The sequence below is a fragment of the Triturus cristatus genome, chromosome 2_1 (assembly GCF_964204655.1).
Source record: "Triturus cristatus chromosome 2_1, aTriCri1.1, whole genome shotgun sequence".
Taxonomy (NCBI): Eukaryota; Metazoa; Chordata; class Amphibia; order Caudata; family Salamandridae; genus Triturus; species Triturus cristatus.
Genome location: NC_140581.1, coordinates 825,498,257 through 825,517,007, shown reverse-complemented (window position 1 = coordinate 825,517,007; position 18,751 = coordinate 825,498,257). Strand labels below are relative to the sequence as shown.

Sequence of the window (18,751 nt, the reverse complement as noted above, 5' to 3'; positions counted from 1 at the left end):
TGCTAATCAGTCTTGACTCTGTTTCCCATGTGAACAATACAGCCCGAACTGTCAAGCCAGGTGTTCCCTGGTCTGGAAAGAAGCATCCTGAGACTGGTTTCGGGGTTAAACCCCCATCAGCCAGGCTAGCATGAATCCAGTGGCAAAGTGAGCAAGGGGCCCACGTCTGGGCATACCCTGCCAACTTAGGGCGAACAAATCAAACACAAGGAGATGATGGACGGAGCGCTGAAACTTTTCAGACACTCACACCCAGTCACAGATCTGGGTTGAATCCATCATCGTTCTTTAGCTCACGTAGCCATTCCAGTTCAGACCCAGCCATATGCAAATCAGTCTTGACCCTGTTCCTCATGGGAACTCTCCAGCCCGAACTGCCAAGCCAGGTGTTCCCTGGATGGGAAACAAACATCCTGGGACCGGTTTCAGGGTGACACCCATCATCAGCCAGGCTAGCTTGAATCCATTGGCAAAGTGAGCAAGGGACTCACGCCTGGGCATACCCTGCCAACTTAAGGCAACAAAAGCAAATACAAGGAGATGATGAGTGCTGAAACTTTTCAGACACTCACCCTCAGTCACAGATCTGGGTTGTATCTATCATCGTTCTTTAGCTCACTTCGCCACCCCAGTTCAGAACCAGCAATATGCAAATCAGTCTTGACCCTGTTCTACATGCGAACAGTCCAGCCCGAACTGCCAAGCAGGTGTCTCCTTGACCAGAAACAAGCATCCTGGGACCTGTTTCGGGGTAACACTTCTCATTAGCGATGCTAGCTTTCATCCAGTGGCAAAGTGAGCTAAAGACCCATGTCTGGCATACCCTGCCAACTTAGGACGAACAAAGCAAACACAAGGAGATGATAGACAGAGCACTGAAACATTTCAGACACTCACCCCCAGTCACAGATCTGGGTTGATTTGATCACCATTCTTTAGCTCACTTCAACACCAGTTGAGACCCAGCCATATGCAAATCAGTCTTGATCCTATTCCCCGTGGGAACAATACAGCCTGAGCTGCCAAGCCAGGTCTGACTTGGTGTGGAAATCTAAAATAATTGCTGTTAGCATGAGCTGAAGCTATCTTGTTTGCAGCATCCATTTTGTTAGTCTGTTGCCTGCTTTTCTTTTCTGCTTGAGTCATCAACCTTAGTTAACTCCTTCTGTACTGAGCCAGAGCCATGTATGAGCTCAGAAAGGCCTGTAGCTGCTAGAATGCACCTGTTTGAGAATGTAACTGTCTATCATATCCTACTGATGTAAGCAGTTTTGTTTCCCCTCCCACTTTGCTGACTGAGTGATATTCATCTGCCCATGCTTGTCAGTATCTATTCCTGTGTAGGACTGTACCTTCTATTTGAGTCTACATGCTTACTCTGTGTATAAAAGGCCCATGGTTTCTGTATTCCATGTACTACCGCCTACAGTGCCTGAGGCTGTTGTATTGATGTAGTCCCACTCATGAGTGATTAATAAAGTTGTTCTTTGAATTCCAGCTTCAGTGCCAATCTCTTCTTTGTTGGTTTAAGGACCTGTGGACAAGATGAGGGTGACCCCTGCACCGGTGTGCCCCTAAAAAGGCACATTTCCGCACTGGACCGGAAACAAGCATCCTGGGACTGGTTTCGGGTAACACTTCTCATCAACCTAGGCTAGATTGAATCCAATGGCATAGTGAGTACGGGGCCCACGTCTTGACATACCCTTCCCACTTGGGGTGATATAGCAACACAAAAAGATGATGAACAGAAAGCTGAACATTGTCAAACATTCACCCACAGTCACAGATCTAGGTGAAATCCATTGTTTTTTTGCTAAAAAAATTATGGATTTAACCCAGATCTGTGATTGGGGTTGAATGTTTGACAATGTTCAGCATTCCCTCCATCATCTTTTTGTGTTGCTAAAGTCATCCTAAATAGGAAGAGCATGCCCAGACATGGGTCCCATGCCCACTGTGCCACTGGATTGAAGCTGGCCTGGCTGATGAGGGGTGATTCCCTGAAACCGGTCCCAGGATGCTTTTTTCCGGTCCAGGGAGTACCTGGCTTGGCAGTTCGGGCTGGATTGTTTGCATGGGGAGCTTGGTCAAGACTGATTTGAATATGGCTGGGTCCAAACTGGGGTGATATGGTGAGCAAAAAAACAATGGTTTTAACCCAGATCTGTGACTGGGGGTGAATGTTTGACAATGTTCAGCATTATGTACATAAACATTTCGTGTTGCTCCCAAGATCTCAGCCAACATATATTTAAACCCACTAGTCAGGCTGGCCATGTACTAGGTAAGGTGTTCTCCAGAAGAAGGCCTCAGATTGAGGACCCTGTACCTATGGTTTGTTCAGATCACCTCCTGATCAAATGTATGTGGCAGACTCCAATCAAAATTCAGGGTCCTGCCACTAGCTTACCTGTAATGTATACATCATTCCCCAAAGTACATCCTTTTGAATCTACACATTTGTTGGAAGTTAACTCTCCCTCTTTCATCGGCAAGTTAGATAAGGATGTAGAATTGCTTGTTAATTAAATTAAGGACTCTATTGATAAAGTGGCACATTCTCTTCCTTGCAGAACATGTTAAATAGGCCTTGCTCCCCTCTGTTCTCTGACAGTCTGAGTGCTGGGAAAAAAGATGTAAGATACTGGAAAGGCAATGGAGGAAAGATTACAATTTGGATGCTAAGGAAAGCTACAAATCTGCTTTCAAGAAATTCCATGCGTATATAAGAACGGCTAAAGATGATTATTTAGCAGATAAGATTGGGAGTGCACAGAATAAGGCCAGGGAAATATTTACCATTGTTAATAACTTTATGTCGCTGTCGGCAAGTGTAAGAACACACCACCCTTCGATCGATGGAATGGTGTGATCAACTAACCATTTACTTTCAAACTAAGATTCAGAAGATTCAACCTAGTTTGTCCATTGGGTTAAGGGTAGATGCAAAGCTACCTGACAAACTGCATGTCAAGCTAAGCCATCCAGTTAATTATATCCTGTATAGCTTTGAGCCAATAGCATTGGACAGTTCACTGCAAGCTTTGTGTATTCTGATACCTGGTTTACCATCTGACTCATGCCACACCTAACTATTTCGTGGCAGGGGCTCTATCATTAACCCGCTGACAAACAAGGTGCTAAATATGTCATTAGCCACTGTGATGGTACCTTCATCTTGGAAGCAAGCAACGATTTTACCTTAGGTAAAAAAAAAACATTGGCAGATCCTAGCATTCCATCAAACTACAGGCATATCTCCTTGCTTCCTGCCTTTTCTAAGATCCTTGAAAAGCATGTGGACTATCAGCTTTCCCGTTATCTGGAAGTCAACAATCTACTCCATCCTAGCCAGTGAGGCTTTAGGCCCGGCTTTAGCACTGAGTCAGTGCTTTTGGAAGTCTCTGAACAAATTAAAGGCATTGCAGACAGTGGGGGAACGGCAATGCTGATAATGTTAAATCTATCAACTCAAGACTTCTAATATGACTCCAGACTATTGGTGTAACAGGACTAGCCGTGGACTGGCTTGCTTCCTTTCTGGCAGGTTGCAGTCAACACATCTGGATTCCTCCTTTTTCCTCAAAACCATGTGAACAGTCAGTGGGAGTTCCCTAAGGTTCTGTATTAAGTCCCACCTTATTAAATTTATATCTCACTTCTCTGGCCCAGATTGCTGAAGTCCTTGGGGCAAAAACTATATCATACGCTGACGATACGCAGCTGCTGTTCCCATGTGACAAGGGGGAAGAGTTGTCAGGAACTCAGATTAAAACCTGCTTAGCTGCTGTCTTTCAGTGGATGGCCATACATCAACTTAAATGTAATGCGGAGAAAACAGAAACTCTGGGGCAGATTTACAAGCCCCTTGCGCCACTTTTGCATCACTTTTCCCATGTTAAAAATGACGCAAAAGTGGCGCAAGGGCCTTGTAAATAAGCCCCTCTGTTTTTTGGCAATACTGTGCAGGAATTCTAGAAAACCTTTTGGGCTGATGATGCCTCCCCTGCAGGGTTATAAAAGGGCACGGTTAAAAACCTGGGGATAAAAATTGATGAGAATTTGTATTTCAAACCTCAAATTAGAACAGTAGTCAGCACCTGCTTTGGGGTGTTACGTCCCTTGAGGAAATGTTACACTTCCTGTCCTTCTGAGCAAAGAAGCTGGTGATTCAGGCTTAGATAACCTCCAGATTAGATTATGGTAATGCCTTATACTTTGGATTACTCGAACAGCTGCTGGCAAAACTTCAAGTTGTTCAAAAAGACGCAGCCCTTTTACTTCTGAACCTGCCAATTAGAACATTGATGTTTCCCCATCTGGAAGAACTTAATTGGCTTCCTATCAAGAAAATAATCTTGTTTAAATCAGTTGTGCTGGTACATGTGGCCTTGCTTCAGACGGGGTCTGTCTAACTCAGGGCTAGGTTCTGCTTTTATAACCCACAGAAATATTTGCATTCAGCTAATAATTCCTAAAATTTGACGAGCCACAGCGGGAGGAAGATCAAGCGTGTATCAACGAGCTGTTGCTTGGAATTCAATACCCTTGGAGCTCCGAGCTCTAACCATTACTGCAATCTTTAAACAAAAAACAGTTGAAAACCTGGATTTCCGTGCAAAACGAATATCTTTTGAGATCTGTATGCCAGACCTTATGGTACGCGCCAGGACACTCCCAGGGGTAGCTGTGCACGATATAAGTTGCTTCATCATCATCCCCACCAGAACTATCGCCAGCACCACCAGCAGATGAACCACTACAGACCCACCACAAAACTCACTAAAACCACGTCATGAGTCACCAGAAGATTACCAACCAGAATGCCTGCCTATAGAAATACAACCTCTACTAGACTCACAAGACACACCACTGCCAGACCCACCACTATGCCACTTGAAGAATTACCATTCGAAGAGCATCCACTACCAGAAGCAGCATCCAAAGAACTTTTTTCAAAGAAAGTGTCAATAGCACATTCTAAATCACAAATGCACCAAGTAGTCCCAAATGTATTCTTCTTCCTTAAATAAGAGGGACTTCAATGCAGAATGTTCTTCAGAAATGTCAACACGTCTTTGGTTCTTGTTACCACACACCTTTTCAAGGCTCAGTTTCCAATGAAACAATCATATGAATAAAAAAAGGCAGCACCAGCTAGAGCGCAAAACAGGAAAGCAGAAGACTGTCTCTTGTACATTCATTATTATAACTCAGCTCTCAGTAAAGTATTCCAGTGAGAGACTTCAAAGAGTAGAAACAACAATACTGTATGCACTAAAGTGTCTTCATATGGTGGTGATGTGGTACAGCTCACGAGCTAACCAGTATGAAAAAAGGTTATTTTTTCGTAGTGAACCAAGTTTACACAAACACGCGAATCTAAGCAATTCTTCCTGGGTGCATATAATAGGTATCTCAGATGCAGCAGCGGTAAACTCCATTGAAATGTAAGCCAAATGTATTACAGTTCGTAAGCCCATATCAATTCATCAACATATGAAGACCCCTTAGTGCAGGCAATATTACCATGTCTGCACTCAGAAATGACAATATAAAGCCCTGGGGATATGCGGATGACTGCCCCGGTTCAGATATATTTCCTTGCAACCAAGATGTAAATAGAAATGACCCCAGCTGTGGTTATTAATTGAGCAAAACAGAGTCCCTATGACAGGCAATGTTCTTTTGACACAAAATAAATACCTTAAGGAAAAGGCATTTTCAGGGAATCAAAAATGAGGAAAACAAAGGACTGTGACATTTCTTCTCTGCAAAAACTTCCCAAGAGTCGTTAACACTTATTTCACACAAAGGTTCATTCAATGAAAAGAAAAGAATATCACATAGGAAATTCAAAATCGTTGCCTTGCCAGAGGTTGACTAAAGTTAGAAAAAGGGAAAACCAGTCATATATAATTAAGAACAGAAGAAACTAGAGAAGCAATAACAAAAAAAACATTATTCAGGCCTGTATCAATCCTTCTTTAGGAATGGAAATCGAATAAGAATCTGACAAACAACATGAACGCTACTGTGAGACTGGGGCGCCCCATGCTTAGGACTGAAGACTCTGACCAGGAACCACTACAAGGGTGGAATAGACCTTCCCAATCTCCAGTTATATTATTGAGTGACACAACTACTAGTGGTAAATAAGTGTGCCTTCCCCTCATTATAGAAACACTTGCTAATGGCCGACAGGCATGCGATGGGCACAAGAGGATACTTAAGCAAACTGTAAGGTAGGGGCAATGCAGCCTGACACTCAACCCAACAGAATTGGTAATCTAAATATGGAAGAGGGCTACATCGAAGCTGGGATGGGAGTGACGGGTAACACTGGAGACCTCCCGAGTGGAAATCAAAAGTTCTGGCGGAGCTGAAAAAAATCATAGGGAAGTAAACAATGGGATATCATAGGGATAGCAAAACCTGGCGAGATTTGGGGACCACAGCGACTCTTTTCTTTTGCAAAGATACACAAACATATGAACTAGCACAATCAGTTCTTCAGCTATACACAAGTAAAACACAATCTCTCAGGATATGGGGAAAAATTCCAGGAGATGCGTGATGAATGACTACTGGAGTACCGATTATTATTAGCGCTACTACAAAAACACGCTATCTCACAAATATATAGTGTAGGAAAAGGCCCTCTTTGTATGGTTACCCGCCCTTCCACACTTTTTCATCCAATGCTGATTATTATTATTATTATTATTATTAGGGGATTTGTAGAGCGCATGGCTGCCCTGAGGATTCCCAGTGCTGCATAATCAGAAACTGAGTAGGATAACCGTGACTTAGAGATATTGCTTGAACAGCCAGGTTTTGATCTTTTTTTGAAACTGTAACTCCCTGTCTATCAATCTGTATTCCAACTGCAGGTAATTCCAAAGTTTGGGAGCCAGATGGGAGAAGGATCTTCCTCCCCATCTCTCCCTCCTGGCTTTGTTTGTATTAGGCGCTTCTCTGTGCTGGAACGTAGCTGCCTATTTGGGATGTAAGGAGATATTAACTTCCTGATTTTTTCAGACCTTAATTATGGCTTGCTCTGTGAGTGATGATCAAGACTTAAAATTTTATTCTTGCTTCTATCGGAAGCCAATGGAGACCCGCTAGGTGCTTTTTTTACTGATTCTCGTGTGGGAACGTTACAAAGCAACCTAGCGGCTGCATTCTGTGTTACCTGCAATCTGCACGTGACATATTTTGGAGCCCCCAAGAACAGTGAGTGTCTGGTAATGACTCTGAATGTGGCCTGGAGTCTGCTGCCCAGGCCCCAGTGCCAGTGCTCCCTCCCGAAAACTGTTATGTTTAAATTGAGAATTCCAATTAACAAATACTTTACAACCCTTATAAGTCCCTGGTAAGTGGTACCTGTGGTACAGAGGGCATGGGTGGTAAAGGGGTCCTCCAGGCTTACAGCATTGTTGGTGCCACCAAGTAAACTACTGATGGCATGCCTGCCATTGCAAACTGCAGAAACAGTATAAAGTGCTCCATTTCGACTTTGCCCTCACCATGTGTAGCAAAATCAGTGTCCTGCCTTTAACATTTGGCAGTCACCCCTACAGAAGGTCTTTTGAGCCCAGGAGGCAGGGTGCCTTATATTCAAGGTGTGAGCATGTAAGTGCAAGCTTATATGTCTGTATAGTGGCCTTTCCCCTTAAAATACACCATAAGTGAAAGGCTGGTCCATAGGATAACATGGGCTTCCACTCGGGCAGACCCGGGGTTGCTAGCTCCATGATGGTACCACCTAAATATGTCAAGTTTGGTATCAAATGACGTGCCAGCAGGTCAGAGAGGGGATCACTTTCCTCCTGCTGGCCTCCATTAGGGACCATCAGCATGGTCATGTCAGCTCTATCATGGTGGGGTTTTAGATGGTTAATATGGAGAACTCTATGATGACTCCTTAGTCTACCAAGTAGATGACTTCTCCTTTATTCTCCAAGATTGGATAGGGCCCAGTCCACCTGTCTTGGAGGGTCCTGGGAGCCATAGGCTCCAATACCCACACCAACTGGACTGGTTTGATAGTCTACCAGTGCTGACCCCTTGTCATACCAGTGCTTGATAGGTTCCTGGCTTGCCTCTGGATATCTATTTGCCCTTTTCATATACTCAGCCATACATGAATGTAGGCCCAGTACATAGTCCACTATATCTTGCTTGGGCTCCTTGAGAGGTTCCTCCCATCCTTCTATCACGAGACTCAGAGGACCCCTTACTGGAAGGTCTAACTAAAGAATTCAAAAGGATGGAATCCACCCCCCTTTGTGGCACCTCTCTGTAGGCAAATAGCAGGCAAGGTCACAGGACAACCAAACTCCTTCCAAGTTTTTCAGGGAGGCCTATTATCATGCCCTTTATGGTGATGCTGAAACTTTCATTCATTCATTATTATCTTTATTCGGATATGCATTATCCATAAAAATACAAACATTAATTATAATCACATACATAGTCCTAAAAACTCATTATTAAAACTAATCAGTTAAAATATGACTAAATTATCCATAACTTGATATCATCGGCGATGTTAAAGTGACAGTGTGCAAAGTGCAAATATTTCACGAAAGAGCAGCTAAAGGCGGGCAAATCCTTAAATCTCAAAAACGTTAATGTTAGCAGCTTTAGGTGAAAGTGCAGATGAGCATAATACAAAATGTAAATACAAGTAATATAAAATCCAAAAATACATATAGTACAGCCTAATCCAGCAATCATCAATTCATAGAAAGACGTGAGCGGATGGCCATTTTCAGAAAAGTGCACACTCGATATGTTATATCATCGTCTTTAAGCTGGAGAATAATTTTATGTGCAACCTTAAGATCCGTTGTGCCCTTTGCCCTGAAAAACGGTATCAATAACTGCATACTATATTTTTGATAAAAAGAGCAAAAGGAAAAAAAATGTAACATAGACTGTTTCCCTAAGTGACCACATGGGCAAACCAAATTCTCAATGTTAGGTTGATAACCCATAGGGAAGCACAACAGATACTTTATTGAGCCCGATCTAAGACGAAAAGAAGGCTTCGCTCCCAGCGAGTAATATCTCTTAAGAGATAACTAATGGGAGAGCATAAAGGAGATCCGCCCTCACCTGTCATTAAAATATATTGTTTCACAGATACTTTGGCGGATTCCTGGGCGTATCTCGCATCCCCGTAATATTGATAAAACTTTGCGGATAGTCTTTCCATCAATTCCATCTAATTGCTCCGGATTATTAAAAATATGCTCTAAATTGACCGCAGTCAAATTTGCCCGTACTTGGGCCAGCCAAGGAATATCACCGCCCTTATCACATTTTAAGCAAATTGCCAGAATCTCCCTTGTTAGTAAGGCTGCTGGGTTTTTCCAAAGCTTTAGCCAAAATAAAACAGGGCGGGACCTAATGTAATCTTCCAAGTATGGCATTCTTAACTCGTTATGCCATACAAAAGTGGACGATGAAATTGGTATGCCCAGAAGTCTCCTGCAGAAACTTTCAACTAAACCATTTGTCTGAGGGTGATGGGGTTGGTGAACGTGTAGCTCACTCCACATTCATCCCACATAACCTTGAGCTATGCACCTATGAAATCAGTCCATCTATAAGAGGCTACCTCTTTAGGTAATTCAACCATGGCAAAGATGGCAAGGAGGGCCTTTGCCACTGCTGGGGCAGTGACATTCCTGAGGGAAATTGCCTCTTGGTACCTAGTGGTATGGTCCACAACCAAGTGAATAGACCTGTTCCCAGATGCAGGTTGAGGGTCAAAAGGACCAACAATGTAAATCCATATTCTCTCAAAGGGAGTCCCAACCACTGGATGTGGAATTGTGGGATCCTTTGGTTGTGTGCCTAACATGCCAATGGCTTGACAAGTCACAGAGGAACACCAAAACTCCTTAGCTTTTTCAGACATCTGGGACCAATAACAATGGACAACCAACCTGTCTTAGGATTTGGTTTTTCCCAAAGGTCTAGCTGAGGGGATGTCATAGGCTACGGGCAGAATGAACTCTGTGTGCACTTGGGGGGCCTTAAATGTAGTTGACATTTTAAAAGCCAACTTTACTACATACAACCAATTTCAAATACAAAAAAATACCCATAAGTATCAAACGGTAAAAAATGATTTAATTGTCTTTCAATCTCAATTATTAACAAAATACTCTGTCCCGAGTTTAGAGGCCACACCAATGCCATAGAGTACAAAATTCAGATCAGTTTTCCATTTTAGGTGTCCTTTTCTAAACCCAGAGAAAACGATTGTATGTTAATTGTGGAGAAAATATGCTCTACGGTCGTATTTTCTCCTCTTTATCTGTTGTAATGTTTTACCAGTGAAGTCTTTACTGCATTTCCCTTTCATCCTCCTACTTTCCTGCTCTACCAGTCTATTTGCAATGAAAAAATTATCTTAATAATTATTAAATAATGTCTCAATTTTAGGTTTCATGAGATGACCTGTATATTGAAATCCAGTATGTTAGCCTGTATATTTGTAAACACTCAACCATGTACTTTAAACACATGAGCTCTTTTACACCCTGCTAGTGTGTCTTACATCCCCTGGTTTGGGGTCCCCGGCCTAGGTGTACAGAAGCCCAATTTCCCAGTAGACCCCGTGGATACCACTGACATCACCCTCCTCTTGCCTTGCAGCTTGCTGCCTAAGGCCTTCAAGAGTAGGGCACTGTTTCCTGCCTTCCTTCCTCTAGTCATTGGAGGCTTGGTCCACTATTTCAGGATCCAAACTTCCCTGACGTACTGCCTGTACTCTTGTAGTAACACAATCTCTCTGGGAGACCCAGCATTTCTGCATGCACCTTCCTTTCAACTTATGCCCATGTAGAAGCCTCCAGATCATTTCCCAACAGACACTCCATGGGGATGGCAGAGGACACAACCACCTTCTTTGGGCAAGGAACCCCTCCCGACTCCAAGTTTACCAAGGCCATTGGATGGAGCTTAATCTCATTGTCAGCATTGGTCAACTGGTGACTAACACCAGGTATCAATTTGTCTGGGGAAACCAATCTAGCAGCCACCATAGCAACGATGGCACCTGTATCCCTCAGAGCCTCTTCCTCAGTTCCATTGATCTTTGGCCTTTGTCTATACTTCTCCAGGCTTGGAAGTAAGACAGCCGGGGCTTCAATATCTACCCTACCCACGGAAACTAAAGTAGCCTGTGTGTATCCTCTGGCCTCTCCAGAGTACACCCCCACTCCTATGCTAGCCAATCTACTGAATAATAAGTAGCCACCTTTGGATGCTCTGAAGGATGAATGGGAGTGTGATGTGGGGATTTTAGCCAACAAATACTGGGTAAAGGCATGTCGTCATTTGATGGTGGTTGCAATAAAAGCCGGTTTCAGACTTGTGCAACTAAAAATACTGCACCGAACATTCTATACTAGGAATATGATGTTCCGCATGGGAAAGGCAGACAACGGCCAATGTTTGCAAAGATGTAGACTGCCAGAGACACTGTTGCATACCCTGTGGGACTGCCCCAGGCTGCACACAGACTGTATACAAATGGGCAAATGTATCTCAGAAGTTAAGGAAGAAAATCTGGCAATTGATCAGAAACTGCCAAACTATGATGTAAAAAGGAATACCCTTTGCTGGCGCGAGCCCTTTTCCAGAGGCTATTTGAAAGCCATTAACAACTTTGATCTGGTTTTATGTGAAAACGTATAGACCAATAATCATTGTGTTCATCAGTTCCATTTTATTCTCAAATGGTGCTTATATTAAAAAATCCTTCAACAAAAATGAATTGCATGGCGAAGCTGGGGAAGGTTAACCATCTAATCATTTCAATATTTCAACAATGTACCCAATGCATTTCGGGTCCCGTCAGAACCCTTCATCAGGGGTATTCTTTAAAGCTGAAAAGAATCAAAAGAAACAGGAGGCAATTCAATTAACAATCCTCGTACTCAAATCAAATGTCAAAAGCTATAGTCATAGCAAGAGCTGACTCAAATGTACTCAATGATACAGTTCTGTAGTCATGTTATAAAGTAGCGAATCATAGCATCACCTAGAGATATCTGTGTAATCCTAAATCATAACGAACAGTCATGTTCACATTCCATAAACAAAAGGCTAAATAAAGAACTAGAATTCAATGGTGAGCATTATTTAACGAAAAAACCACTGGTCCGAGTCGAAAACACAGAAAGCCACTTCTAAATCTACACCGTGAATGACGTCTAACAGCTGTGCTTGAACTAACGTGATTAATGCCTTAAAACCAAAACGGTAATAGTGTCAAAAAGGAATAAAAATCAGACGCTCAAAGGCAAATGCGGAAATATAACAGTCGCAGTGACAAACGGGTGCCGGTTGAAATAAGTGTGCTCTTGTGAAAGATAATTGCAAAGCAACCCATGTTAGCTCACCCGGTAGGTGCAGTGTGGTCAAGTCCGGCGGAACCACGTCAGATACGTAACTGGCGTGCTTGTATCGGACCGGGAGTGGTTTAAATAGTAGAAAGTGAAGACAGATTTAAACCTCAGTGAAAACCGAAAGACATAGAAAAAATCTATATTACGGTAGAAAATACAACAATTGCGTGGAATTCAATAAAGTTGCTGAAAAAACAATTTTAGCTTTTTACAGAGAGATCAAACTACAGAAAACAATTAAATTAAATGCGATCATTGAGCCCCAGGGGTTGAAGCGACTGCAATTTTTTAGTCCAATAGAATTCTGCACGTGCTAGTGTCTTTTGAGGATCAGTATCGGACCTTGACCTTTGTGCTTCCAATATTGTAAAACGAAGCTGAAAGATATTATGTTGAGCTTCCATCCAATGTACTGCGACCGTTGACTTCACATTTTTCATACGGATGTTACTTTTATGTTCACCTATGCGTGTCTTTACCTTACGTTCAGTTCTACCAACATAAATTTTGCCGCAAGGGCATTTGAGTGCGTAAATGACGTTGGATGTATCGCAAGTACTCGAATGTCGTAGTTTGATTTGGTGGCCTTTAGTTGGATGAATAAAACAATCACCAATAATTATTCCCTCAGAAACCTATCTTTGCTATGCAAAGATCTAAGAATTTGAAAGAACTGCTAACTCAAGCTTCTGACACACCTGTTAAGATTTTCAAAGGGATGCAGAAATGTCTAAACTGTGTGCACGGCAACAATGTAATTATTGGTGATTGTTTTATTCATCCAACTAAAGGCCACCAAATCAAACTACGACATTCGAGTACTTGCGATACATCCAACGTCATTTACGCACTCAAATGCCCTTGCGGCAAAATTTATGTTGGTAGAACTGAACGTAAGGTAAAGACACGCATAGGTGAACATAAAAGTAACATCCGTATGAAAAATGTGAAGTCAACGGTCGCAGTACATTGGATGGAAGCTCAACATAATATCTCTCAGCTTCGTTTTACAATATTGGAAGCACAAAGGTCAAGGTCCGATACTGATTCTCAAAAGACACTAGCACGTGCAGAATTCTATTGGACTAAAAAATTGCAGTCACTTCAACCCCTGGGGCTCAATGATCGCATCGAATTTAATTGTTTACTGTAGTTTGATCTCTCTGTAAAAAGCTAAAATTGTTTTTTCAGCAACTTTATTGAATTCCACGCAATTGTTGTATTTTCTACCGTAATATAGATTTTTTCTATGTCTTTCGGTTTTCACTGAGGTTTAAATCTGTCTTCACTTTCTACTATTTAAACCACTCCCAGTCCGATGCAAGCACGCCAGTTACGTATCTGAGTGGTTCCGCCGGACTTGACCACACTGCACCTACCGGGTAAGCTAACACGGGTTTCTTCGCGATTATCTTTCACAAGAGCACACTTATTTCAACCCGCACCCGTTTGTCACTGCGACTGTTATATTTTTGCATTTGCCTTTGAGCGTCTGATTTTTATTTCTTTTTGACACTATTACCATTTTGGTTTTAAGACATTAATCACGTTAGTTCAAGCACAGCCGTTAGACGTCATTCACGGTGTAGATTTGGACGTGGCTTTCTGTGTTTTCGACTCGGACCAGTGGTTTTTTCGTTAAATAATGCTCACCATTGAATTCTAGTTCTTTATTTAGCCTTTTGTTTATTGAATGTGAACATGACTGTTCGTTATGATTTAGGATTACACAGATATCTCTAGGTGATGCTATGATTCGCTACTTTATAACATGACTACAGAACTGTATCATTGAGTACATTTGAGTCAGCTCTTGCTATGACTATAGCTTTTGACATTTGATTTGAGTACGAGGATTGTTAATTGAATTGCCTCCTGTTTCTTTTGATTCTTTTCAGCTTTAAAGAATACCCCTGATGAAGGGTTCTGACGGGACCAGAAATGGATTGGGTACATTGTTGAAATATTGAAATGATTAGATGGTTAACCTTCCCCAGCTTCGCCATGCAATTCATTTTTGTTGAAGGATTTTTTAATATAAGCACCATTTGAGAATAAAATGGAACTGATGAACACAATGATTATTGGTCTATACGTTTTCACATAAAACCAGATCAAAGTTGTTAATGGCTTTCATATAGCCTCTGGAAAAGTGCTCGCACCAGCAAAGGGTATTCCTTTTCGCATCATAGTTTGGCAGTTTACCATGAGCCGCCTTTGGACAGGTCGTCTTGGCGCTTGCAGCACAACCATAAACTGTTTAAGTTTGGAGTCCACAAAGGTTTATAATTGTGTGCACGTTGGCATTAGTTTTGAATTGATCAGAAACTGCCACATTAGGAATCTGGGGTTTAAATGCTGCCTAAATATACTGTTGTTTAGCAATGTGGCTCTCATGGGCCTCAGAGGGGACATTGCCCAGCTGTGGGGGAGTGGGAAAACCCAAAACTTGGCACTTTGGACAGCTGGAATGGATTGGGGAATGCAAGCTGAGCATATCGTATACCAGGCCTCTGACTGCCCACATAAATTTGACAGGGTGTAGGGGCCATGGACAGAATATTTGGACATGGTTTAATGTCCTGATGGGGTATGTAGACCCTGGGGTGCAACTGCAGTAAGACTAAACTCCCTGTATTTGTTGGTGGGTTTTGGGGACACAGCAGAGTACCGGCAGGAAGGAGGAAAATCAGAACTGTCTTGGGGAATACCGAAGTCTGCTGTGCATGTTTAAGCTGAGTATAATGAACTACAATTGTGCACTGAAATAGTGTTAGAATGTTTAATATTTAAGTTGATGTTCTCATATTGCAAAAACAAAACAAAAAGATGCTTTAAATAAAATTTAAAAAAATAAAAGCATCTGACAAATATTCCTCTTCTCCATTTAGTGGGAAATGAAAACAGATGGAAAAGACATCCCAGTCCAGGAGGATGGTTCATCGAGAGAGGAAAACAAATTTAATGAAAAACTGATGCTGAAAGGTACTACACAACTGCTAGACTTTGACATATACATATGGTGTACTTCATCCTCTTGTCAGTGGGCAGACCTCTACAAGCACCTGCAAGAACTTGACCATCCCTGACCACAAAGTCACTGGTTTTCCTTGCATTCTCATATAAGGGCACATGCTTGGTGAGGTCTGAGTGAAGCCCATTTGTCTTGTGTAAGAAACACTAGCAGGGTTAAAAGAGCTCATGTCTTTAAAGTACATAGTTGAGCATTTTTCAAATATACAGGTCAACATGCAGGATTTCAAAATACAGGCCATCTCATGAAACCTAAAATTGAGACATTAATAAGACTTTATTAAGATAATGTTTTAATGCAAATGGACTGGTAGAGCAGGAAAGTAGGAGGATGAAAGGGAAATGCACTACAGACATTAATGGTAAAATATTACAACAGATAAAGAGGAGAAACAGACGACCGTAGAGCATATTTTCTCCACAATTAACATACAACCGTTTCCTCTGGGTTTAAAAAAGGACACCAAAAATGAATAACTGATCTGAATGTTGTACTCTATGGCATTGGTGTGGCCTTTAAAATCGAGACAGAGTATTTTGTTAATAATTGAGCTTGAAAGACAATTAAATCATTATTAACTTTTGATACTCATGGGTATTTGTTTGTATTTTAAAATTGGTTGTATGTAATAAAGTTTGCTTTTAAAATGTCAGCTACATTAAAGTCGAACAAGAATTGTCTAGGTAATAATGTTGACTATCAAAAGTCGTTTTTATTAAATGCATTCTTTATTTATTTAACTGTACCTAATAACATCTTACTCCCTTAATGATTCCCATTCATGAATTCTTGAAACCCTGTAATACCCCCTAATGCTACCCTTCCCTGAACCCTAAAATCCCCTACTACCCCATACAGCTTCTATTCCCTGAAACCCTAAAACCCCTACCACCTCTTTACGCATCCTTGAAGCTTATATTCCCTGAGCCCTAAAAAACCCCTACCACCCTTTTACGCATCCTTCCATGAACCCTATTAACATCTTTCCACAACCCTGCCATGAGCCCTAAAAACCCCTTACTATCACTTAATGCTACCCTTGACTAAACCCTAAATACCCTTTACTCTCCCTTAATGTTAACCCCTCCCTGAACCTAAAACCCATTTACTACCACTTATGGCTATCCTTACCTAAACAGCCCTTTAAGGCTAACCTTCCCAGAACCTTAAACTCACCTTATCCTCCCCCCTCTACGATACCCACCCATGAAGCATAAAAACATCAAACCACCTGTTAATGCTACTCTTTGTGGACCCTAAAAACCCTTTCTACCCCTTAACACTACCGTTCTTTGAACCCTAAATGACCCAAACTACCACTTAACTCTACCAATACCTGAATCCTTACAACCCCTCATTACCTTTTAATGCTATTGCTATTGTTTCCTAAACCCTACTACCCCTTTTACAAACCCATACCTGAGACCTAAAAGCACTTTACTATCTCTTAATGCTACCCTACATTGAACCTCAAAAAAATCTTACTACCCTGTAACAACACCCTTCCGTGAAACCTACCAATCTCTTAACCCTACCAACACCTTACTATGCTATTCTTCCTTAAACCTTAAAAACCCTTTCCTACCCCTTTACATGCTCTTCTGTGAGACCTAAAAACTCCTAACTATCTCTTAACCCTACACTGAACCCTAAAAAACCCTTACTACCCCTTAACGCTACCCTATCAAGAATCCTAAAAATCACTTACTACTCTTTTACGTTACCCATCCCTGACCCCTAAACCCCTGAAATACACCATAATGCTGCCCTTCACTGAAAAGCCCTTGCTACTCCTTAAATATACCATTTCCTGAACTCTAAAACCCCCAACTAACCCTTAATTCTACCAATTCCTGAATCCTTCCACCTTCTTGCTACCCTTTAACGCTACCCTTCCCTAAATCCTAACAAAATCCTCATTAGTCCCTCGTTCCACTAGTCCCCACCTCACTTTAGCAGGATGATGCCGCCTTCCCCTTTATCTCACTTACCTTTGCCCTGTAAGGCAAGACATATTTCATTTTTTGTAACTATATTTTTCTGTTTGATTTTTTCAATAGACTACATTTTTGTCACCTCGTTTTCAGTCTACATTTTCCCGCAATATTTTTACTGTAGACCTTGAAAAATTGCAAACACTGCCTTCAAATGCTCTTGAAAGTCAAATGATGAATGCTGATGTTAAAAATGAAAGACATGCTTACACCATACCCAACAATCATCACTATGAATGCTATAGGAAAGTATTAGTCTTTGTAATGTGGGTTTAACAAGGTTTTTGTCCCTGCACAGCACTTAATCTTCAGAAAAACAACTTACTTTTGAAGCGGAATATGCAGAATATAGAGGGCAAGGGTAGTTTGACACACCTGACGAAATATTCAGTATAAGACCCTTTTTCCTGAAATTCAAAAATACGTGCATTGAGTACATATGTGCTATGTTAATGAAATGTTAAGTCTGTAAAGCTCAGTAAGTTCCCCCTTTAACATGAGACTCAGCACCACATTCTTTTATCAGAGACAATATTTACTGAACTTTATCAGACATCAATATTTATGTTGTCTATCATATAGATTTAGCACCCATTTAGTATTGTATAAAGGATTGTGTTGTTGGACCGACCTCCTTTATTTTACAACCTACATCCATAATCATACAGAAGATCATTTAGAGTTTTCATTAGGGAGGCAAGACTGGCACTTGCTTTCTCAGGCAGTTCCAGGCAGGGAGATACATTAATGACCAAGCCACACAGGTAGGAACGTTCCTGTGTGTCAGGGCCCTCTCTGCAAACTCTTCAGACTTCAGAGCAATTACTGCATCAGCGGTTGCTCTGAAGGCCTTGAGTTCCCTGACAAGCAGGTGAGGATATCTAAATATGGCGGAATGCCCTTTGCTGACCTAGCAAGGCAGTGGACTGCTTGCCAAATCCTAATCAGTCTCATAGTATTTTCAACTAGTGCCTAATATAGCTGAGATGTTATGTTTCTGCATGAACCAGTGTGACAGGCAGTGTAATGACACAGGTAACAATAAAACAAGTACACACCTTTGTACCATTTGTCCCAAGACCAGCCTTGTCATCTGTGAAAGAAAATAGCCTTGGTTACTTCATGATAAAGGAGAGAGAATGCAACTGATCTGAAACTATCAAAACAGATCACTTTGCAGGTTAAGGTACTTCTAAATGTTTACATAATCAAACTTCTCCAGAAAACATGCATTTGAAATATAAGCAGGATGAGAAGAATAGAGAGTAAGAGTCTCTAAAATGCATACA

The 18,751-nt window shown here is 41.6% G+C and overlaps 1 protein-coding gene across 2 annotated transcripts in view; it reads right to left on the bottom strand.

The window, feature by feature from the left end:
- The window catches only part of HSD17B3 (hydroxysteroid 17-beta dehydrogenase 3), a 1,137,655-nt gene that overhangs the window by 184,549 nt on the left and 934,355 nt on the right, over positions 1–18,751 (bottom strand). For both annotated transcript variants that reach the window (XM_085632890.1, XM_085632892.1), the window contains 2 exons: positions 18,521–18,555; positions 17,788–17,869 (listed from right to left, as the gene is read on the bottom strand). In XM_085632890.1, coding sequence (XP_085489016.1) covers positions 17,788–17,869; positions 18,521–18,555 — 117 coding nt within the window. The remainder of the gene's footprint in view (positions 1–17,787; positions 17,870–18,520; positions 18,556–18,751) is intronic.